The sequence below is a fragment of the Mesoplodon mirus genome, assembly GCF_964341445.2.
Source record: "Mesoplodon mirus genome assembly, chromosome: 1".
NCBI lineage: Eukaryota > Metazoa > Chordata > Mammalia > Artiodactyla > Ziphiidae > Mesoplodon > Mesoplodon mirus.
Genome location: NC_138976.1, coordinates 13,716,649 through 13,741,592, shown reverse-complemented (window position 1 = coordinate 13,741,592; position 24,944 = coordinate 13,716,649). Strand labels below are relative to the sequence as shown.

The 24,944-nt window shown below is 37.7% G+C and overlaps 1 protein-coding gene across 3 annotated transcripts in view; it reads right to left on the bottom strand.

Annotated features, from left to right (window-relative positions):
• The window catches only part of C5 (complement C5), an 83,191-nt gene that overhangs the window by 29,406 nt on the left and 28,841 nt on the right, over positions 1-24,944 (bottom strand). For all 3 annotated transcript variants that reach the window (XR_014294334.1, XM_082624364.1, XM_082624365.1), the window contains 13 exons: positions 24,791-24,940; positions 23,591-23,720; positions 22,554-22,616; positions 21,249-21,446; positions 19,197-19,287; positions 17,654-17,727; positions 16,315-16,454; positions 12,525-12,752; positions 11,278-11,338; positions 5,968-6,057; positions 4,729-4,941; positions 4,184-4,259; positions 1,441-1,600 (listed from right to left, as the gene is read on the bottom strand). Coding sequence is in view for 2 of the 3 variants with exons in the window: in XM_082624364.1 (XP_082480490.1) it covers positions 1,441-1,600; positions 4,184-4,259; positions 4,729-4,941; positions 5,968-6,057; positions 11,278-11,338; positions 12,525-12,752; positions 16,315-16,454; positions 17,654-17,727; positions 19,197-19,287; positions 21,249-21,446; positions 22,554-22,616; positions 23,591-23,720; positions 24,791-24,940 (1,674 nt within the window). In the remaining variant the exon portion in view is untranslated. The remainder of the gene's footprint in view (positions 1-1,440; positions 1,601-4,183; positions 4,260-4,728; positions 4,942-5,967; positions 6,058-11,277; positions 11,339-12,524; positions 12,753-16,314; positions 16,455-17,653; positions 17,728-19,196; positions 19,288-21,248; positions 21,447-22,553; positions 22,617-23,590; positions 23,721-24,790; positions 24,941-24,944) is intronic.

The following is a 24,944-nucleotide window of genomic DNA, read 5'->3' as shown; positions in this document are numbered from 1 at the left end:
GCCACCTCCCCTGCGAAGCACTATTCTGCTTCTGTTCTCCCACATTTTCTCCTCTTAGAGCAGTGATGTTCCTATGCAATGCTTCCAGGACCTTCCAGTAAGTAACCTTTACCTTTCTCTCCAGCTTTATTTTGTGCCACTCGCCCTCTGGACTTCTCGGCTCCAGCTCTTTTAATGAACCACCCTCTCTCTACTTCAAGATAACAGGCATGATGTTTGCTCCACTTGCAACACTCTGCCTGCCTCCCTCCTACCTAGCTCCCAGGGACCTGGTCAACCCATTTTCTCAACTCCCCCAATCTAGGTTAGAGTTTCCTGCTTTCAAAGAAACTGTATTTCCCTTTTCTTAACATGAATCACACACTTGAAATCACTTACTCAATGTCTGACTTCTCTGCTAGACTGTAACTGCCATGGCCTCAGTGACCACACCTGTTTTGTTCACTGTTATGTCCCTACCATGTAGCACTTTGTACACATTCAATACATACTTATTGAATAAATAAATGAACACACACACTTAAATCTTGGTTAGAGTTATTAGCATTTATACCCCACTTTCCCTACCAGTGTGTGAGCTCCTTTGTGGCAGGAATACACTCTGGTCCATCCTTCCCACTCTTCCTCCCCCATGGTGCCCCAAATAGGCCCTTGCATGTTTTAGGTGCTTAGTGAATGGTTGTTGAATGGATATGAATAGATGGATGGATGGGTGGGATCTTAAAAAAAATTGTTGTAGTATTTTACTCTTCAAATAGCACCTAGATGATGTCAGTTGCCCCCATTTCTTGTGTGAGTCCTAATCGGTCCTAATTATGGGACCCCTGTCAGCCAAGAGGCCACTTGTGCCTGATATGAAAGGGATTGGATTGGGGCAGGCAAAATAAATAAATAAATAAATAAAAGCTGTTGGATCCTAAAAAATACATTCTAGGAGTAGAAGATGTTGTAGCAGTATTTTGCAGAGATTTTGCAATTCAAGCATGTAAGTGGATTCCAATTTCAAACAACACTTTGTTGTACTTCTAATAAATTGACTCCACTCCTTCTAACAGAGTGTAAATAGGATCCCTTCCATGTTTCACAACAACATCTTGCAGCCTTGGCCTGTAAGAAGGCTCTGAAGTTCAAGTTCAGATTCATATCAAGTGTACGTGGACAAATTAGCACATTTTACCCGTTCTGAGATCACTAGCACTTGTACCCTGTGACCCACTAATGCCTGTTACACCAGACGTCCAAGATCTCACTCATCTGACCTATGCTGAATTGTCTGAAGAGCAGAATGAGAAGACCTTTCAAATTCTTTGTACACAAGAGAAGTTTCTTGCAGGATTGCATATATTCTCCCCTCTCTTTTTCATTCTTATAAAATGGATGAGAACACAACTCAAACTTGTAAATAAAACTATTGCTCATCTGTGCATTTGGTTTCCTTACCTGTAATTTTATTGGTTGATAGTCGGAATTTTCCTTGAATGATCCATTTTCTAGTTGACAGTTCTCAACCAGCCACAATAAAGAATTACAGATTGAATTTTGGTTCTGATCTATATATTTACTTGCTTGTCCAAGTACTCTTAAAGCAAAAGCTGTTAGCCTTTGAGACAAAATCAAATAAATATACATTTAGACACTGAATCCCTGTTGGCTTTCAACTTGCAGTGTGTTTTAGTTCATACAGTGTTTATTCTTGAAAAGAAAATATGTTTTAAAATGCACAATTCCAAAGTAAGTTGTTACCATTTCACAAGGGCAGGAAAGATTTCAGGAAGATCTCCAAAAACAATCAAATGTGAGCAGCACATCTTCTGTGACTGCAACATTGTTAGCTTGTACACAAGCTGAAAATTGATGCCTGATGATAAAAAAAATTCTTCTTTCTCTAAAGTTAAAGACAATAGTGTTGAAACAAATAGTTTTGTGTTAAAGCACTGACTCATGAACATGAGATATGGAGGAGCGAAATCATAAAATTCTAGATTGTAAAATTTGTACAAGCTATCTAAATCCCCGTCTGAGGTCTGAATTCTCTTCCCCAACATCCGTGGGACTGTTTATCTCGCTTCCCCTTGAGCCATGTTATTGATGCAGAACTCACCACCTCCCAAGGAAGCTCTAATTATTATGATTACTTAGTCAAAAAGTAAGTTCAGTCTCTACTGACTCTCAAAGAATATCAGAGGGGATCTAAATACTTCATGACCCCATGTGCCCCTTATGTCTCCTTTCCTCCCCTCCAGTTCCTTCACTCAGCAGCCCAGGAGCCAGAAGCCCTTGAGACTTGACTCTCTCCCTCACTTTAAAATTTTGTTTTCCTTTTCCTTTTTAGAGGAATATTATTCTTAGTACTTTTTGTATCTTCCCTGTATTTCTACAAAAAATTTTTTTGGAAAGTATTCAGGTGTTGGCCATTTTCTTCTATGTATGTTTATCTCCAAAGGAACTCATGGAGTTGGGCCTGGGGTGGTTGGGTCCAAGTGTTTCTATGTTTCTGGCTGAACACCATCCACTCAGTCTTGCCCAGAATCTTGAGAGGCTCTGGGGGTTTCCTGAGAGGCTATCGCATCTTCTCGTGGGGATTTCTGTTCTCCAGGCATTTAGCTTCCAGCTCCTGCTGTGGTGTTTTCCAGTCTGTATCGACCTCCACTCCCTGCATCCTGGGTTTTATCCTCTGGTTGCCATACTCCAGGGGCCTGTGTGTCTTTCAAATGTGCCACCCACACAGGGTCAGACCTACTTCTAAGGTACAATCTGTGAGACGTGGTGACTGGTTGGATATAAAGCCAAAAGGAAAGGGAGGAGTCAAACTTGGTCAGCGGAGGACAAAGTATTGCTGGGCACTGATTAGGGGAACAGAGGAACAAAAGAATGAATTTGGCATGGAATGTGTTCAAAGGGCTTTTGGCTCCCAAGTCCACAGAAATGTGGATCTGGAACTAAGGAAAGAAGACAGGTCTTGAGACGTGATTAGAGAATCATGTGCATAGGAATTATGGAAGTCATGGGCAAAGATGAGATTGTACAAGGAGAGAGTCTAGAAAATGAGGGTCAAGGATAAAATCCTGGGGACTCTCAACAGTTAAAGGGCATAATTTAAAAGACAATTATTCTAGATTGTAAACCCTTAAAAGTGTTTCATATAGTAGAACCTACAAAGTACCTGTCACAGTGTTTTTAGTAAATATTTTGTCAAAGTATGATATTATTTTTTGAAAAGAAGTTGCCATATGGATTTATTAATTCAGACTGACTTTCCCTCAAATTATCAGAATTTTGGAAGTTATTATGCTTCACCAATTAAGTACTTACAGAGCACCTACTATATGCCAGGTACATACCAGGCACTAGGAATACTTGAAACTGCCCACATAGAGCTTACATTCTAGTGGCGAGACAGACAATAAGTGTGATAAGTAAGAATGTTAGTGATAAATTCTAAAGAGTAAAGGAAAGCTGGGGAGAAGAATATGAAGTGTTGGGATGGGAATGGCATGCTAGATAGAATGATCAACAGAGGCCTCAGTGAGAAGGTGACTTTTGGTAAAGACTTGAAGGAGGTAGCAGAGTCAGCCATGCTGATACCTCAGGAAGAGGGGGAAGAGGGAGTAGTCAATGCAAAGGCCCTGTGGTGGAAGCATGGCTGGCATGTTCAAGGAACAGCAAGAAGGCCAGTGGGGCTCGAGTGGAGTGAAAGAGAGTAGTAGGGGATGTAGTTGGAGAGGTGAGGTAGGGCTAGATCATGTAGGGCCTGGTAGATCACAGTAAGAAGTTTGGTTTTTACCCTGGGTAAGATGGGAAGCTCCTGAATGGTTTTGAGGGATGTGACCTAACATGTTTTAACAGAGTCCCTCTGGCTGCTGTGTTGAGTATAGACTGAAAAGGGGCAAGGGCGGAAGCTGAAAGACCAGAGGGGGCTAGTGTCATAATCCAGGTATGAGATGAGAATGGCCTGGACCAGGGTGGTGGGTTGGAGTTGGTGAGAAGTAGTCAAGTTCAGGATATATTTCGGAGGTGCAGCCAAAAGGATTTGCTAGATCAGATGTGGCCTGTAAGAGAAAGAGGGCAGTGAAGGATGACCAGGCTTTTTAGCCTGAGCAACTGGACAGCGTTTCCACTAAGGTTGTTATTCTTTAGTTAATTGACTACTGTATGAAAATGCACGTAAAAACTTTCTACTTACCAAGTGCTAGCACTTCCACCCTTCCACATGCTGTAAGAATAGTCAGTATTTCTGAAGGACATGATGCTCACCATCCCTAAGAGGCACCAGGGAAAGAACACAGTGCTTCAGTGACCCCCATTTCTACTCAGAGAGTGCTTTATTAGCCCCTGGGAACACTAAACTTCCTTTGGTGTTGGGCAGCAAGCACATGCTCTGTGGCCAACACTGAACTTCTCAAAGGAAGTATATGAATCGCTTGAATTGGGAATTATCAAGTAGAACATTCTGAGCTCATTCAAGAAGGAAGGAAGTACTCTGTAGAGTTTGGAATGCAGGTGTCTTGTATCTCATCCAGGGGTTTCAGTAAGTTAAGCCAAAGCGCTCCAGCAAACAGTATTTATTTGTGTAACAGAGTCCACCTCATGATTTTTTTTTTTTTGGCTGAAATACTTTTACAAATAAACTTTTGTACAATTCATAACTTAAATATTAGTTTAATCAAACTATTAGTTTAAAAATCACAAGATTTTAATGTATAATATGTGAAATAGTTTTTTTCTTACCTTCTTTTAATTTTTTCTTCAAGTTCTGTTTTTGAGTTAATGAGTTAGCAGAAAAAATGTTCCAATTATTTCCTGCTTCCAGGTAGTGAAAAACATAGAATACTGGAACAGTGCTCATCAGTTCTGCCTCTGCATTCCCTTTGGGGAGGTGGGTAAGGATATCAATGCCTTCCTGACTCAGAACTGCAGACATGACCTCACCTATAAGCAGTCCTGAAACAAACAAACAAGCACACAAACAAAAATCATAGTAGGTACAATCAATTTCTGTCAACTTCTGAGTAACAGTATATTTTAAATGGAGATAAGAGCAACCATCCCTCTCCTTTCCTTTTTATCTAGGCAGCTGAATTACTTCTCAGAACTGGGGAGAGGAAAAAAATTTGATTAGAAGATGTATTTAAAAGAAACACCAAAAGCAGACTTAAAAATACCACTGCAATATGGGGATAAGATGGTTTCATACAGTGGGCAGATTACAGCATAGAGGACATGGCAAATTAGTTGCCATGAAACTGAAAGCTTTAGATATTGTAAACTCTATGAATCGATCGCACCCACAAAACAAAGCTAAGAGTCTGAACTGTGAACACTCTGTGAGTGCTATGAGAGCTCTGTCTATAACTCATCGTGAGACCCTGGGAAAAACACTTTCTTATATATCTAACTACAGAGTTGGACATGATTAAAAAGGTCTTTTCCAGTACTAACATTCTGTGATTCCAAGGTTTTATCTAAGATAAAATGTAGTCAGGACATTCTATTATTTTGATGATGTGTCATTGAATTTTTAATGGCTGGAGACCAGGGATAAAACCTGCTAAAGACACCACTTCTACAAATGTACTGGCACTCTAAAAGAGCAGAGCTGCTCTCTCGGGGCCATTTGCAGGTCATAAAGCCTTCTCTGGAACAGGACTGGCCACTAGGCTAATAGAAAGTCCTTTAAATCTGGACGCAGCTGCACTTTCATTTTAGAGAGGTCTTTGGGCCAATGACAGCCCTCACCCTCCATCATGGGAGCATGCATCTCCATTCCAATCAGGCCACTGGAAGAACAGGGTTGGAAGAGTGGTTAGGGATTTGAAGGTGGGAGTAAGAATAGGGTACTCCCAGAGGTCCCCTATTGTATATGCAACTGAGTAGAGAAGAGGAGAAATAGGATAATCATGAGAATATTTGATTTTTGTTTGAAACACAAACTGAAATAAGAAATAAAAATGGCACTTGTTAATTTACCTTTTACACTCACAATCCTTTTGACTTTTGTTTTGGGGACCAAATCCAATGGTAACCTGTATGGGAACTCCTTTCTTCTACTAATGACGCCTGAAATTTAAAAGAAAATTATTCGATTTACACAGAGTTCTTGAGGGAAGACTATTTGCAGATTATTTATAGTATACCTACTTTCAGGGAATTTTTAAAAAAATAATAGACTCTTTTATAACAACAATATTAAAATTTAAAAGGGAAATTTAAAATAATCAAGGATTTTTTAAATCAAACCCTAGGCTTATATAATCTCATTAAATAAAGCATTAAAGTTGACTGTAAGCTTCCTGGTCATTACACGATAGGAAATAAATAGGTTATATAAATCTTATTCATCAGTAAAAGGGAGCATGCTGTTTTGTCCAAAGACAGAAAATTATTCCCGGAACTGAAATCTAAAAATAACTAACAAGTAATTCCTTAGTCAAGGTAATGTGAAGATTAGCTCCATTGGGAAGCATGCTCTGAAATCCCTTCTACCTTCTCCTCTCCATCTAACTTAGACACTTTTTCTTTCTGCACAATAACAGAGTTTAAGCATGCTGTATCGGAGCATTTTCTACTGTAATCATTGGTTTATTTCATGAAAATGATAGTATTTATCATTCTACTGTTAGAATACCAAGCACACTGCTAAGCTCTTTGAATGCATTGTTATACTGGATCCTCACAACAACCCTATGCACTGTGTCTACTATTATTATTTTAATTTTATAGATGAGCAAACTGAGGCTTAGAAAGCAAATTGCTCAAGGTCACAGAGCTAGTACAGATGAAGCTGCATCTGAACTCAGGAAGCTTTACTGCAGAACCCATAGTAGTCACCACAAAGAGACTCCTCCTCCCACTGTCCTGCTAAGAAAGCTCTCTGAGGGCAGGAACCATTCTTATTGAACGCTGTAGTCCCAAGCACTTAGTCCCTGGCACATGGTAGATGCTAAAAAAAAAACTAGTGACATTTTGCAATTGCATGTCCAAACCATGGCTTTGCAGAAGAGACAGGAATGTTCCTCTTCTTTCCTCATCAACCTTTGATAAATGCTGAGGATATAATATTAAAATAAAAGTCAGTGAAGACATTTGAGAGCTTTGCAATGTGGATGAAAGAGTACTGAGTTCAGAAAGAACTTACACTGGGCAAGACACAATCTTTCTATGCTTTGGTTTGCTCATCAGTTAAATAGAGGTAATAGTATTTTCCTCAAAGGGTTTTTGTGAAGATAAAAATAATGTAGACAAAGCATGGCAAACAGTTTGTGCTCAATATATGGTACTTATGGCAGTAAGTTGTTTGAGATTATCTAAATTTGATCCTCCACCATTTTTTTTCCATTGATACCTGCCCTTGACTATTTCATTTCTCATTATCAACTCTTCTACTAGATGGAAAATGTACAGAAAAAAAAGCTAAAACTAAGAGAAGTCAATTTTACTCCTTGTCAGAGATCATAAAAAAGACCCATCAAGGCATCACTTATAAAGGTAGATGCCAGAGAGATTAAAACATTTAAAAGTTAAATCTTTAAAACCAACAGGATAAAATATGCAATAATGTCTTTGTGAACTAAGATATATAACCATAAAATGAAATTATAATGAATTTGACTATATCAGAAAAAAAGATTACTGTTCAAAACCCACTAAGGTCTACGACTGCTCAAAGAAGTATATGAGAGACAAAATCAACAAGAAATAGACAAGAAAACCCAAGTGGAAAATAGAAAAAAGTGCAAAAGATAGGAATCGGCAATTCACAGAATGGAAGTCCAAATGGCTACCAAGTACATGAAGAAATGTTTAGAAATCACTGTAATCAGAAGAATCCAAATTAAAACAATAATGAGATGTCACTTTATACCCCTCAAAAATGGCACATTTTAGAGAGGTGAGTAACACCAAGTGTTGGTGAGGATGTGGAAGGAGGAGAATCCTTATGCAGTGCTGGTGGAGGTATAAATAGTACAGCCATTCTGTAGAGCAATGTGACAGAAGTAAATGATATTCAGTATAGGTATGCCCTTTGACCCAGCAGTTCAACTCCAAGAAACATAGTCCAGATAAATTCTCACACAGATTCGTAAAGGGAGATGAATAAGGATGTTCATTGCAGCATTGTTGATGGTAGTGGGGAACCTGTCACTAGGGGATGGGTAAGTAAAATTGTGGTGGAATTGGAACTGAGCAGAACCCTGCAGGGCCCCCAAGTACAAAAATGAGCAGTTAATGATTAAGACAATAGTCACAGACTGAGTGTCTGATGCACATTCCTGAGTTGTTTTACAGATACTGTAACTGCCACCAGAGGAAAAAAGCTAACTGCATGAGGACCAGACTATAGCCATGACATTAGCTGCTCCATCTTGAGCAGTACTGAATCTATGGCTAGCACAATTCCAAGAACTGGCCTCAAGAGAATGGGATTAACATTATTGCTCATAATAAACTATATCTTTGTGGGCATCAAAATAATTGTATCTTACTCTGCCCATATATGTAAGCAGGCAACTAAAATTGTCAGCAAAGATGCTACAGACCCATGTTGACATTTTCCACTCTGAGAATATGGTGCCCTATGTCAGCATGAAGAAAGTTACGGAAGATGGACCTTCACCCCTGATCCCATAGAAATGGAATGATGTTTGACAGTGGGGAATTGAAAGCACTGAGCCTGCGCTCTAGAGCCCACGAGCCACAACTACTGAACCTGTGTGCCACACCTACTGAAGCCCGCGCACTTTGAGCCCGTGCTCCACAACAAGAGAAGCCACTGCAATGAGAAGCCTGTGCACTGCAACCAAGAGTAGCCCCTGCTCACCGCAACTAGAGAAAGCCTACCGCACAGCAACAAAGACCCAACATAGCCAAAAATAAATTAAAAAAATAAAAAAGAATGACTAGCTCTCTACCCCCAACAGCCCCTTTAGAAATCCTGCAGGCAAATCGCGTGGGCAAGATAACATCTGAAGAGTCAGCCAGTCTGCACGCAATGGAGAATGATGCAGAATTCAACCTTCTGCCTAGATGATTCACTGAGATTCTTCCCCCTTCTCCTTTAAAAACTGTAATGGCTGAGCAGAAACTTTGGAGTTGGTCTTGGGATGCAAGTCTACCTTCTCCCCAGATTGCCGGCTTCTCTGATTAAAGCATCTTTCCTTTCTATTGACATTTGCCTCTCAAATTATTGCCTTTTGAGTGGCAAGCAGCCGAACCTGAGTTTGGTAACAGAATATACTCTAAAATACTGTGTAGAAGCAGTGAATTAAATGCATGTATAGCAATAGAAATATTTGTTTAAAACAGAGTATTGTGTTTAAAAACTTAAGAACTAGAACAGGACCTATAGCACAATACCTTTTATATGTTAAAAACACACACACACACAAAACAACCTTTCCTCCATACTCTAAGACATATTTCAAGCATATTAGATTGGGGGCATTTGAAGGAAGGGAAATGGGAGTGGAGGTCAGGCATGAGGAGAGAAAATAAAACATGAGAGGGGCCTGCCCAAACCAATGATGATGATGTGCTGAGAACTGAGGTGGGTGAGGAGCTGAACTCTCTGCATCTGAGATTTGAGAAGAAGTAGGGGAGAGAGCTTGTCAGGCAGAGAAAGCAGGAACCAAAGTCTAGGGCTAGTCTTGTGTATTGAGTTTCTGTGTTTAGTCTCTTTTTAAACTGATGTCACATAATTTTAATTACTGTTACTTTACAATTTGTTCTGATACCTCATTCTCCCTCACTGATATTTTTCTCAGATTTCCTCTAACATTATTGTCTGTTTACTTTTCCAAATATGTTTTTTTAGCCTTTTAAAAAAAACTCTGTAAAGTATCATAGCAGTATAGCAATTCCAATATACACAGATTGGAAGTATTTAATAAAATCTCTGAAATAAACTAGACAGAATTGGTTGTCATCTTTACCCTATTTAGCACTCTGGAAAGTAACAAAGCTGCCTGAATCTAAGTTGTCTAAAATGATAAGGGAAAAAAGTCATATGACAAGATTGGAAAGAGGCATAGATTCTTTTTTTTAACCAAGATTTTTGATGGAGAGATCTATTCCCCGATAAAAGATCATTGTTGTCTTGTGGGCCTGATGTTCACACCTGGGATGGGTAAGACGGCTGTTTTGGAAAGCTGTTTGCAATAATGTTAGTATAGCAGGCATAAGGGGGAAGAGAAAGAGAAGACAAAGGAAGCAGTGGCTCTGAGGTGTGATGTGACTGCATGAGGCCAAAACCTCAGAATTTGTCATATATCTCCCCATATATCCTTCACAGGCTGGGAGGAGGTCTGTGTGAAGAAAAAATTAGAGAAAAAAGTTTGCATGAAGTCATCCTTATTCAGTTTATGGGACTCAGCTGATTAGAAATGTAAATATTAATTCTTTGCTTTCCTAGAGGAAATAGCACTCTGAGTATAGTGGTCTTGATTTGTAAGGAAACTTTTTTTTTTTCCATTGCTGTATCACTGAAAGAAAAGAAGAATGATACAATGCAACAATAAGGTAAATTTCAACCATTTAATAAGAACTACAGTAGTCTGTCTTTTTTTGGTGAAAATAATTGTTAACTGAAAACATTCTAAATTTCATAAATACATAGGTATTTAGGCCTTGATGAAGTGCTCAAATGTTTGCACAATTCTAACTTTAAGAAGATTCAAAAAAAAAGGAAGATTCAGAATATCTCAACTGGAGGAAAAGCAAGGAAGCAGGAACAATAAGGAATGGCTTTATTAAGTAGTTTATCAGCATTATTGTGTTTTCAAATAACACGTTAGATAAGAATGTAAATGACTTTTTCTTAGGTGTTCTTTGGACTGATGGTTTTATAAGAAAACATTATAACTTATTATTGTGATGGATAGAATGGTAAAATGACTAATATATAAGGGAAGTCATGCGATGATTACTATTTCAATGCTTTGTACTTAAAACTAATGGGGTTACTTTGGGAATTCCCTGGAGGTCCAGTGGTTAGGGCTTGGTACTTTCACTGCCTGGGTTCGATCCCTGGTGGGGAAATAAGATCCTGAAAGCCACGCCATGAGGCACAACAAACAAACAAACAAAAACCTAATGGGATTATTTTTCTTTGTTCTAAACCCATCCAGATTATAATGTAACACATGCTATCAAAAATGGCAGTGAACTAAGAAGTGGATATTTCTGATTCTAGACAATTAACATTTTTAAAAATAGTGTTTCAGGTTACACATCTCTCTAGGGCAAAAGACAACATATAAAATACAAACTCATTTTGCCTACCGTAGATACCCTTTGGGTCCAGAGTAGTGCCAGCATAACTTTCCCTTTTGACACCTTCCGGCTAAAATAAAGGCAAAAATTGTTCAGTTAAGAACATAATTAAATTTATATGACCTGAATGCTTGAATCAGCTTGACTACTTTTCCAATTAAAAAATCCTTTTTTTTTTTTGAGAAGGCAAAGTATGTTTAAATACTTATATGCCTACCTCCAGGAATAAGATTTTCTGGCTATTTGCATGATGATCAGAGCAAACACTTAAATAAAAATTATTATAAGCCAGGTAATTGATCTAAGTGCTTTATATGTATTAGCTCATTTAATCTCAAAAATACTCTATGGAGTAGTGCTCCCATGTGACATACGAGGAAACTGACACCCAGAGAGATCAAGAAACTTATCAGATGTCACACTACTAGGAAGTAGTGGAGCCAGGATTTAAACACAGGCAGTGTGGCTCCAGAATCTGTGCATGGAACCACCATGCAAAGATGTATAGAAAATAGAATGTGCCTTGCACAAAATAAGTCAATACATGTTTACTGAAGTGAATTTCATGGCTGAAAACAGAACTCAAGAGAATGAAGACCTCGGAAGACCCAGTTCTGTCATTAACATTCTTGCCAAGAATCTTAATCTTAAAAAGATAACATGAAAACTCTCAACAGACTGTATGGGTAAACAGTACTTAAAAAATGATAGTTTTCTTCCTTTTTTGGCCTGTTTACTCATTTACAAAATGGAAAATTTTCTAGACTATAAATTCTAAACTATAAATGCATGGATCCTATCTTATTTATTGCTGTAGCTCCAGTACTTAGCATAATATCTGGCACAGATTTCAAAACATTTTCTGAATGTGTTGGGGGAAAAAATACTCCAGAAAACTATATACCAAAATGTTAAAATTGGGTATCTCTGGTTGTAGGGGTTTTTGGTGGTTTTAATTTTCTTCTCTGTGGTTTTTCAGTATTCCATGCTTTCTACAATGAGCAAGTATCATTGTTTTATTTAAACTTTAAAAACATAATTTCAGACTTAAAGAAAAGTTATAAGAATAGTCCAAAAATATCTGAGATAACCTCCACCCAGATCCCCCCAAATGTTAACATTTTGTTATGTTTGTGTTATCATTTTCTCTCTGTGTGTCTCTTTCTGAATCACTTAAGCATGAGTTGCTGGTAAGTTTTTTTTTCAGAAAGAAAAAAGTGTTTTTGAAAGAATTTTTAAAAAGCATATTTTCTTACCACCACTCGTAATGTTTTTATTAAGATTTCGTTTCCAACAGAAGTCTCCAGTGAGAAGCTGATGTTGTGGAGGCCGATTTCCAGAGGAAGCACTCTGAAGGTCACCAAGTGGCTGGAGGAGCCCTCTATTCTCTGGGGCAGACATTTGGAGGAACTTTTCCCCTGAGGGTCAATGTCTGGGCTTCCCGATGAACAGATTCCCTCCACAGGAGACATTTTAACACAGAACTGAAATATCACCAGTGAACAATTATTTCAAAACATTTTATGATAAGGAAAGCACGCCCTGATTACATTCATCTGGACAAAAACTCTCCCCTGGTACTCGTTAAACAATCCCTTAGATTCCAAGGCTGTAGAGAAAGCTCATTTCAGATTTTCTAAAACACACAAACCAGTTGCCATAGAGCTTAGCAATGTGACAGGATGTCTAGAAAGCTCAACACTGGCTCAGAAACATCTAACATTCCTTAGACTGTTACCTACTAAATCGGGTACAACACTACTGAAGTTCTTTTTTCATGTTGTCGTGATAGCATTTGTTACACTGTCTCTTTACATGTTTATATTTTAGGCAGCGGGAGCCCAGGCTCAGGCACTCTGTGTGTCTTATTCATCTTTGTATCTTATAGCTCAGCCTTTGGTATTCAATAAATTGTTTTATGAAAGACTGGAAACTCCATCTCTTGGCATTTAAGGTCTTGCCTAATATGCCCCCGACCAACTTTTCCAATCTTGCCTCTTATTAACTTCCCATTTGTACCCCATTATACAGCCAGACTCTGGCTCCGGAAAGACCTAGGTTCAAATCTTGGCTCTGCCATTTCCTGTGTGACAAGAGCACATTGCATGACCCTCCATTTCTTCATCTTTGTAATGGGGATAATAATGATACCTACTGACTTCTGGCTCAAACAGTGAATATTTTTCATCTCCTCTCCAAAATCTAGTGAACTGACAGAACTATACCAAAAATAATAAATCTGTAAGATCCAGAATAAATCAAGCAGGTAAACAAGGAAGAGTAACAACATTCAACAACTAATTTTGAGGAATTTCTCAAAAATGGTAAGCTCCTTTTCCCTCTTAACCATCTTCTTGGGAAACACAACAACTAGGGTGGGTGAGGCAGGAGTTAAAGAAGACTTTTGGGTCACCTGAGGCCAGTGATTCCCCCTGGAGAGCTGGGGTAGGGTAGTTAAGGATAGTTACAGAAGAGTGATTTGATCAAATTCAACATGAATTCATTATAAAAACTCTTAGTAAATTGAGATAGAAAGCAACTTTTGAAACTGATAACAAATATCAAAAAAACAAACCCAAAACCCAAAAATTCTGGCAGTGGTTCTGCTTTCAGAAATAGCCAAGTAGCTCCTACTTGGATAACTCTTCTGCAAATAATAATTGTAAGCTCTAGACAAAATACATATTTAAAAAAACCAAAAACAACCTGAAGGCACTAGAGATTGGAAGAGAAGGTGACACTCAGAAGAAAGGAGGGACACTGTGTGAGGGTCATATTTTTTTACAGTTTTAACCTGAGGGCAGTCACCATTAGTCCCTTAAGGAGTAGCTAAACCTCCAGTAGAACCTGCCATCTTATTGGCTTAAAGAACCAAGGGACAGAGTATGGCGCAGCCACCACAGCGGAAAAGTGAAGGACCTCCAGGTTCAGCATATAAACTTTGCTCAAACCTGGTCAACCCTTGAACTACGCACAGCACAGATTCTAAGCATCCCAGCTAAGGCTAAAGGAACTGAAATGAGATTTCAAAGTTTGAGATTAATTCAGCCAACTGCCTGCTAAAACACACAAACCAAGATGAAAGCTCTTCAGAGGATCATAATAGAATCCAGAGTCTCTATAACATTTCATTAAGAAAGTCCAAGGGTCAATGCAAAGTTACTAGATGTAAAGAAATAGGAAAGTGTGATCTGTACTCAAGAGGAAAGGTAATTAATCGGTAATTATCCTGAGATATCTCAGATGTTCTTGTTTCTTGTTTTGATATGATGAATACGGCACTGATAATTTAAAAATTAACTAAAATATGGCAGTACCATGAGATGTGTGACACTTAAAATACTGTCTAATTATAATTATGTCATTGCACTTTGTGGTGCTCTGAGCAGTAATGCAATGCAATGAAAGCAGTACATACGGTCTATGTCACAACTACTCAACTCTGCCATGGATAATACCTACACAACGGGTGTGGCTTTAAACTTTATTTATGGACACTGAAATTTGAATTTCATATAATTTTCATGTGCCATGAAATATTCTTCTTCTACTTCTCCCCCTCAACCTTTTAGAAATGTGAAAAACATTCTTATCTTATAGGCCATAAAAGAAGAGGGAGCAGGCTAGTTTTGGCCCATGGGCCATAGATTGCTGACCCCTGATCTAGTACATAAAGCAAAAGAATGAAGAGATGTAAAAAATTCAATATTGTAGACAAGTCAGTTTCCCTTACAGTAATTTATAAATTCAGGATAATACCTATGAAGACCTGAATACATTTTTAACTAGATCAGCAAGCAATTATTTGACACTTAGAGGCTTATAATCATAAAACTTAAAAATAATTCAATTTCAGCATATGTACATATTTTTGTTGCATCAAAGTATGAGAGAGTAATCGATAGAAAACATTCAAGTGTAAAATATATAACACTAGGAGAGTGGAATGGAAATATGAGTTCACAGATAAAAGGAATGGTATACAATCTGTTCACAAGAGTTTATTTGGGTATTTTTAAATGGATTGCTATGGTATTTAGATTCACTGTATACCTTTAAAAGTTTGATATAACAGTTTTATTTTTAAAATATCAATACTCAAGTATTCCCAGTTATAAATTTGCATATTTTTTTGAACTTATGATGAAAAATTTTAGATGCCAATTTAAAAATGTGCCAATGGGGTACTTAGTTTTTCCAAAAAGATTTAGGGAGCTATAAGCGAAATATTTGGAGACCACTGAAATACTCATGTCTAAGAATAAAATTAGAGCTTTAAAAAAAAGAGTCAGATTTTCAGACTGCATTGAGTTCCTATATAAAATTTTGTGATTGTGATTTTCAAGTGAAATCAGACAGCCTAATGTGTAACTCTGTTTAGAAATGTGTTGGCAAAAAGAAGACAAATGGTGGGTCTGGCCATGGCTGGAGTTTTTCACAGAGTGTACCCCAGAGCAAAAGGGGATCAAGGGAGTTGACATGTTTTTAATCAGTGAGGCTATAATGATGGCTTATGAATTCTAACCTGAACAAGGAGTGAAGTAAAGCCTTTAGCATAAGAAGGCTAATGAAGAATAAAAAGTAATGGAGTCAAAGAGCTGGAGGTTTCAATGATGCTGTAGAACTGTAGCTACAAAGTAACAAGGTTAATGAGTCAGAAGGATAGGTAGGAGGTGGTCAGTTGGTGAGATGTTTGAAATCAAATTTTCCAGGGGGAAGACAAGATCAGCAAAGTGAAGAGTGTGAATGGCTAAAATGGAGGAAAGGAAAGGGTTGTTAGAGATAAGGAGATCAGGGTGATGAATGAACCAAATGTAAGCTCATCTTTCTCTGAGCCTCCACAGCACATTGATTATCTTAAGGACTTGTATTCTTCATTGAATTGGGGTTGTATGAATAGTTATCTTAACTCTTCTTCTTTTCTTCTTCCCTTCATTGAGTTGAGTTTGTGTGTGTGTGTATGTGATAATTCCATTAATAGAATTCTCAGAAAATCAGGGACATCTTCATTTTTTCCATTTATTTGAACATACCATAAATACTTACCAGAATTCCAGATGTTCTATAGTTGTAAACAGTTCCACTCAACTGGATCTGTTCCCCTCGTACAACAGAATATGGTATATTCATTTCCAGGAAGACATTTTTGAACACCTTTGCCTTGAGAGTATCAGCAACACATATACCTTCAGCCCAAAGTGAAAGCAAAGTTGAAGCATATTAGGGAATTCCCATAATGCCTTATTAGTATTAAAATGTCTCAGATTTGCTTTGCTTCAAGGAAAAAATGAAAGTTAGATGAAGTTTTTCTCTGCCCTAACACCCCATGTCCTTGAATTTTCTACTCACTGATTTTTTTAAATTGAGCTATAATTGAAGTATAATATTATATTAGCTTCAGGTGTACAACATGATTCAATATTTGTATACATAAGTCTAGTTAACATCCACCACCACACATATTACAAATTATTTTTATTGTGGTAAGAACTTTTCAGATCTATTCTTTTATCATTGTTCTTCATTCAATAATTATTAGTATTAACAGAAAGCTTCATTTGTCCAACAAATATTTAATTCTATTTAAGGCGTGAGAATGTTTATTAACTAGAGCACCAAATCTCTTTTTTAGATATTCATTATTGGTTCCGCTTAATCGGCATAAAAATTTTGATTGTGGAAACCAAGATTTATAAGAACAAAATATAGCAAGCAAACAAGCCAAGCCTGAAATTATTTATAAACTGTCTGCACTAAATCACCACAAAAGGGCACTAGTCCAGGGAAGAAATTATATATTTTTCTCTAACTCTACTGAATCTTCTACTCACTGAAAAAATACAAAGGAAAATGGGGGCTTCACATCAGTATTTATAAAATGATGGCTAATAGAAGAACAAAAGAAGAAACTGATACAGTCCACGATGTGGGCACATCTAAGTCTCTTTGTAATACATTAAAAATAGGTTTTAATAAATGACACCACTTAAGTCCTGTGTAAACTAAAAAAACAATAACAAAAAAAATGCATTTTGGGCTTCCCTGGTGGCGCAGTGGTTGAGAATCTGCCTGCTAATGCAGGGGACACAGGTTCGAGCCCTGGTCTGGGAGGATCCCACATGCCGCGGAGCAGCTACGCCCGTGAGCCACAACTACTGAGCCTGCGCGTCTGGAGCCTGTGCTCCGCAGCAAGAGAGGCCCGCGCACCGCGATGAAGACTGGCCCCCGCTTGCCACAACTAGAGAAAGCCCTCGCACAGAAATGAAGACCCAACACAGCAAAAATAAATTAATTAATTAACCTCCTACCCCCAACATTAAAAAAAAAATGCATTTTGCCAAATCAAATCATTCCTTACATGAGTATATAACTTCAATTTGCTTACCACTATTTGAAATGCCAACACCTTGAATTTCCCAGGTAGTTAGAGAATCAGGTAGCACAAACTGCAACTGGTTTCTGAAAGTTAAAATGTTGATATATTCAAATACATCGGAACATTGATTAACCCAAATTGACAGCTTGCATTAACAGAATTCTTGCTTCATACTACTTTAGAAGAAAGAAAAAAATCACAACAGAACAAAATCACATCAGGTATTAAAGAAAAATCAAGCAAGAAAAGTTTATTCAGTAACTCTTATACTCATTCCATGTTTTTAGATATTTCACTTGTATTATGAGAATTCAAATTCAGAAGGATGTGTTTGAAACATTGCAAATTCAAAACATACAATTCAAAGAAAAAAATTATGTTTATTGTGTAGTATGTTCTAAAATAGGGAAGCAAAATACTAATGCATTTTAACACTGCTCATAACGAAGTTGATATAACTAAAAATTTCTGATTAAGATCAAGCTTATACTCATTCAACAAACAGCTATTGTGCACCAACTTTGTGTCAAGCATACCACTAAATACTGAGTACACAGCACTCATAGATACAGTCCTGCTCTCAAGCAGTTCACGGTCTAGTGGAAGAAATAGTTCAGTATATAAATTGCGATTCACTGTAATAACTGTACCAATAAAACTTTAAAAAAGTTCAGAGGTGGTGTGCATTGATTCAACAAATTTATTTTAGTGTCTCTAGAAGCCAGACCCTATGCCAGGTCCTGAATATAAAACTAACCTGAATTTAGTCCTTGTCCTGGAAGTATTTACATTTTAATGTGGAAGACAGTCAGGTAAACAGGACATTATTATATTGTGTGATATGTGCAACAGAGTTCATTGAGAGGGGCAATACATCCAATCACTGGGTGGGGGACAGTGGTGGAAAGGTCTGAGAGGGGAAATGCTAGCCAAGGGGCAATGTCAGATGAAGTGGACAACACTGTGGAGGAGGAATCAGGCAGGACAAGGGTAGAGGCCAGGAGACCCATTAGAAGTCGGATGTCAGGCCCTGAACTCACTGCCTTGACGGCTCCTTGGAAAGTCTGTGCTTTGAGCCCCACCCCCCAACCCCCTGGCCCACCTGAGGAAGGATGACACTCAGGGAAGGGGCACTGTTTTCAGTGCCTGGTACAGAGTAGGCATTCTATAAACATGTGTTGAATAAAGGACTTTAACGAGAAAAGAACCTTTCTCCCTATTAATCAATGTTTTGTAGTTACACATATTTCAGGATGAAAACAGCTGCATAATGCAGTGTAAAGCACACAGTTGTGCTCGGTAAAGGCTACCTGAAATGGAATGAAGTTGAATGGAATGGTACCCTTCTTCCCCAAGAGTTAATCATGACCTGGAACCAATTATTAGAAGAAATCACACGCTAAAAAAAAAGAAGTAAAATAAAATTTGACCCAATGGTGGTATAATCTTAACTCTTAAATAAAATATTGGGAAATGGGTAGTTTCCAGATTTTTGGTCAGAATATTTGCATTTTCCCATATTTTTCAGAGAAATGTCAAAGAAATATAATACCTTTTGGGGACATGATGAACTTCCCATAACCAGCTTTCTGGAAAATAAGTCCTTATTTCTGGTTTGGTTACTGGTAAAAGAGTCTTTATATCTGGGGGAAAAAGTATATTTGGTTACGGAAAAACAACATAAATTCTACTTAGAGCTGAATTTTAAAATATGGACATTAATTAATAGCTTAAGCATTTTCGGAAAGGTCAGTAAAACATTTTGTTTAGTGATTTCAAAATAGAACAATAAAGGCCTTAGGATTTCTCCACTATTGGCACTGACAAAATGAATAAAGCCTAAAAATATGTTTAATAATTTGTTTTTTAAATTGCTAAATGTTTCATGTTCGGGAAATTATACAAGATACTAATTAGTCTATAAAGTTATTTGCATTTAAAAAATTGCAATAATTGTTTTTATTTTGTAAAATAGGGAGGTTTATATGATTATCTGCCTTACCTCAGAAATTTATTTATATTTTCTTTAATAAAAATGGACAGAAAAAAAAATAATGGACAGAATGTCTGCTTCTGTCCAAGATGCACTGATAGGGACTGGAGTTACACCTCTGCCTTAAGAAAACTAGAAAGCCAGACACAAGAGCTTTCAAATATTAGAGCATAAGTGAGCCAGGACAGTGATCCTTGAGAAAAGGGAGACAGATTGGATGAACCCTAAAATTATCCAGGTTTACTGTCTGGAGGCAGTTTACAGGCTTTAGAGCAGGGAGAGAAACGCATACAGACCCTGGCAGAGTTGCAACACCATCCATGGGAATTTGGGAGGCCAAGCTGTCTAGAACAAGGGACAGAGAGGAGGGAGCTACAGAGGCTGAATTCCAGGCAGCTGATGCCAACCCAGATGATTAGAGTTGAAAAACTGGACCACAAAAGATGGATACGTACTAGATTATTCATAAAAAATACTGTGTGTACTAAGCAAAAATCTGAAAACAACCTAAATATATCTAATAACCTGGTTTTGATAAATGGCCACAAGAATTTATTTCTGCAGAAATGTACCCACTCAGAATGATGACATTTAAGACATACTGTTAAGGACTTCCCTGGTGGCTCAGTGATTAAGAATCTGCCTGCCAATGCAGGGGACACAGGTTCGAGCCCTGGTCTGGGAAGATTCCACATGACGTGGAATAACTAAGCCCATGCGCCACAACTACTGAGCCTGTGCTCTAGAGCCCACGAGCCACAACTACTGAGCCCATGTGCCGCAGCTACTGAAGCCCTCACGCCTAGAGCCCATGCTCTGCAACAAGAGAAGCCACTGCAATGAGAAGCCTGTGCACCACAACAAAAGAATAGCCCCTGCTCACTGCAACTAGAGAAAGCCTGTGCACAGCAATGAAGACCCAATGCAGCCAAAAATAAATAAATAAATAAATAAATATTTTTAAAAAGGAAAAAAAGTAACAACAACAAAAAAAGACATACTGTTAAGCAAAACAATCAAACAGGATCTGTCACTCTGCTTTTGTTTGTCTTGACTGTATATAAATGAGTTGAAAATCCTAAAAGTTCTGAAAACATGTTAATGAGAGTTCTATAAATTCTGAAAATGTATATTGTGGTTGAAATTGAAATAAGATTTCAACTTTATGTGAGTACATTTAAGGTTATGCTACATTTAGAAATCTTTTGCTATATGTGGTCAGTATAGGTATAAACAGAATTTTTAATGGTTGTAACATCACAGAACCATGGAATTTTAGAACTCAAAGGCATATTAGAGATCACCTGGCCCAAGCTTCTTGCTTTAAAAATGAGGAGATTGAGGCTCAGAGAGGATAAATAATCATTCACGTTTATAGAATGAGTCAGCTTCAAACTCGCCTGGGTCTTGACTACGGACTAGTGCACTCTGCTCTGTACTATATATACCTCTTCTGATTCCCAAAAATGACAACAAAATTTTTTCCTTAACAGCATTTGCAAGTTATCTTTTCTACTTCCCATTTTAAATAGAGCATGTAAACCACCTTTTCTGGAAGCATCAAATTACATCAAGTTCCCCATATTTTCCAAGAGAAAATGTCAAACTTACGTAGCCTTCCCAATTGGATATTTTTATGAGTCTCATTAGCACGGAACTGGCTTGCGATGGCACAACAGTTCTTGAAAGCTTTGACGCATCTTGGGCCTATCTTAATCCGAGCGGCTCGCTGCTCACAGTTTTCATCATCATTACGATAGGCTCCATCATAACAACATTTCTTCAACTTTGGATATTGGTATTTAGCAGCTGAAATGGTAATAATTCAAGTGCCCTTGATTATGCATAGAGTCAAAACATCTCAGGCTTAGAAAGGCTCTTGAGGGATACTGGATTTCTGCTGTCACAGGACCCCAGCCCCACAACAGCCATGGCTAGTTGACTGTCCAGGCCCGCTTTGGAACTACCCTAGGAATGGGAGAATGTGGCCTCATAAGGTAGTCCACTCTGATTTGCACTAAATGGTTAAGAGCTTCCTGCAACTAAGCTGAGTACTGACTTTTGAAACTGGCACCTTGGGGTCAGCACCCTTTGAGTAACATAAGTTAATGATCTGAGAAGCCTGAAAATATCTGAAGATAGTTATCATCATTATACAAGTATGTTCTTCTTCAAGCTAAAAATCCTATTTTTTTCAAACGTTTCTTGTGGTTTGTGGTTTCAAACATTTCTTCACCAGTGGCATCTTTCCTCATCATAAGTGCTTCGATTAATCAGTATCTCTCTTTTCATATCATTAAAACTTAGAATGAAGGTTAGAATTAAAATGACTCATATACAGATGGAAAGTATTATTGTACTACTATAAACATCTTTATTAGTTGAGCTCAGGGCACTGACTCCTGGTTCAATGTTCTTTCTATTATAGCATTGCCAATTATCATATCTCTGTTCTGAATAATACTTAAAAATAATTTCTGTTGGGATTATTTCCCACCCCAAATAATCTAAAATATTCTTAACTGTTAAATGTATGCAAGAAGAGATAGACTTCCAGGTATATCTCAAAGTTACTTAAATCATGGATTTTGTTAGAATAAAATGGAAGAATATGATTTTTAATTACTAGATGAAGTTTGCAGAGAGGAAATATTTGTGACAAATAAAAGTTAATCTTTTATATTTTAGAGATAGAAATAACAAAGACTTATTTCCCTCAGATTAAGGTTATGGCAAATGAACTATTGGATTAATTTGGATTAACCTTTCCAGGGGAGGTGAGCTAGATGTCTGTACATATCTTTCTTTTCACCCATTCTATTTGAATTAGGAGAAATTAGATAATGTTTACTTTTCTCCATCTTTTGAATGACACGACCATAACCTTTTGGCAATCACATGAAACTTTTAGAGTACCTTCTTCCTCTATCTTCTTTTGAAGCGTTCTTTTTGGCCTGAGAATTTCTTTACAAGGTTCATCTGTTTTAAAAAGATAAAGAAAAAGAAGGGGAAAAAGGAGATAAAATCTCAAAAACCACAAAATTCCGTGAAATTGTTTAACTTTTTAAAACATTCACATCATTCATTCAACAAATATTGAGAACCTGCTTTCGACTAAGCACCGCACACTACACATCTCAATATGACTTGTTTTTAGAGGGGCTCACAATCTATTGTCACACAGTTTGACTTGTTTGATCTGAATTTGGTTTTTAATCCTGCAACCTTTTTGATCCACTGATTACAAGGAAATATCTAAGCTTTTAGAGTGAGCCATGTTTCCGTTAGGTATGGTATTTTAATTATTTTTGGTGTTTATATTACTACAAATAATAGTATCACGTATAATTATGAACAATTTTAAAACCACAGAAAGAAGATGATTAAGATGTGGTCCTTGCCCTTAAAGAGCTCCCAGTGCAGTGACTGAGACAAGGTGTGTAATTAAGTGTAAGAACGTACAATGATGCACTGCTATAAATAGATCTAGTCCTCCCTATGGTATTCCCCCTATTAAAGGAGGAGGTAATGATCAATTCTATATGGGGAAGAGGCCAAATTAAGGAGATGATTCTTCTTCTAGCTTCTCCAGGCTAATAAAAGGGAAAGCAGTCCTAATAAGGAAAGGCCCAAAGATGTAAAATAGTGCCACCCATAACTAACTTGGTTCTGTATGGCTTAGACATAAGGTCATGTAGAGTGAGATGAGAAACAGCTGGAAAGAGCTGGAGAGAGGATCATGGAAGGCCTTGAGTATTACAGTAAAGAATTTGTACTTTATCTTGAAGGCTAATGAAACATTTTATACAGAGGAGTTACCTAGTCATGTCATTATAAGATCAGTGTAGAGAATATTCTGGAGGAGGGACAAAACTGAGGTCTGGGAGGCAAATCATCCATGTAAATTTCAGGAATCAATTTGAAGAATAAACAAAAAGTACTGAGTGTTTTACCATTTTCTTGGGAGTCATCTGCATTTGCGTTGGTGAGGAAGGTGAGTCCAGCCAGGTGGAATACATCTGCATTGTTGCGGCCACCACCTGCCCCGCAGCCCAGGTCACTCTTCTCTAAAGTTTGAAATACCTGTCCAGAGGTAGTTAGTTAATTTAATAATTCTTAGGAGTTAACAAAAGGCAAAATGGTGAGCCTATTCAGATGTGGAAATCATTCCTCTGAAAAACTAAAGGTACAAGTTGTTACATGGTTCTAAAAAATCTGTGAAATACACAGCCCACTCATTTATCAGATGGGCAAAGACCAAATTTCCCAACTTCATTCCTTTAGTTTGTCCTTTTGTATTTAGAAATACTTATCTATTCAAAATTAAATCAAGAACTAAGTCTTAAGCTTTGATGAGGTGATTCTTCGAAATTGAACCCATGCTGTGTTGTACACAGGATGCATACTGCAATCAATATAATGTTCAAAAAAGAATAAATGAGTGAATATATGAATAAGTGAATTAATAAACAAGCTAATTTTTAAGTCGCTAATAGAAAAAAGAGCACAATCTCTTGCATTTTGGGGAAGAGGGCTCTAGGTTGTAAGTGGGTGAGAACTTGTTTGCAGGGGGAGGCTTTTTCCAGTTTTAATTTTGACCCCAAATGTTTTTTCCTTTCTGAATGTTTTTAACTTCATAGTTTCTCAGTTCTTTCTTCCTCCTTCAAAGAAATTCAAGCCTAGAAAATAGAAGCAGAGCTTAGGGGAGATCAATGGGAACTTAGGGGAAGTGAATCATTTTCAGATTCTTCTGGGCCACAGATTTTAATGAGTAAGAAAAAGGACACAAAACCCAAAAAACCCCCAGTGGTTGCCTATTCATTCTTCTCTGTTGCTGTTACTATAAACTCCCTGCTCCCAAATCTCCAAACCCTCCCAATCAATGGCACTTTGCCCATGAATGTAATTGCTATCATGGCATATGTTTTTAAAGTGCTTAAGTCCATACTTGGAAAAGTAAAAATGGATAGACCTGGGCTTTAGAGGCTAACGTGAGGATGGCTTACCTTCCTAAGAGTCACTGTTTTGAGTAGACTATAGAAAAGCAGGTCTAGTCTTCCCTTAATTCTTGCCCCACGACTTACCCTAATGGCCACACTTTGTGAAGTACTGCATAGGGCCACCCCAGTAACCAAGGCCATGCACTACTTAACTCTTTCCAGGGGTTTCTTGGCTGTCCTTTGCACCCCGTATATAGCACTGTCCACTGCCATTAAAGCCACCCAGGAATACAACTCAGTTGCCATATTAAGAGATACATGTTGGCCAGGGGAATATGTATCTGCACTTGGAGACAGATGAACCTAT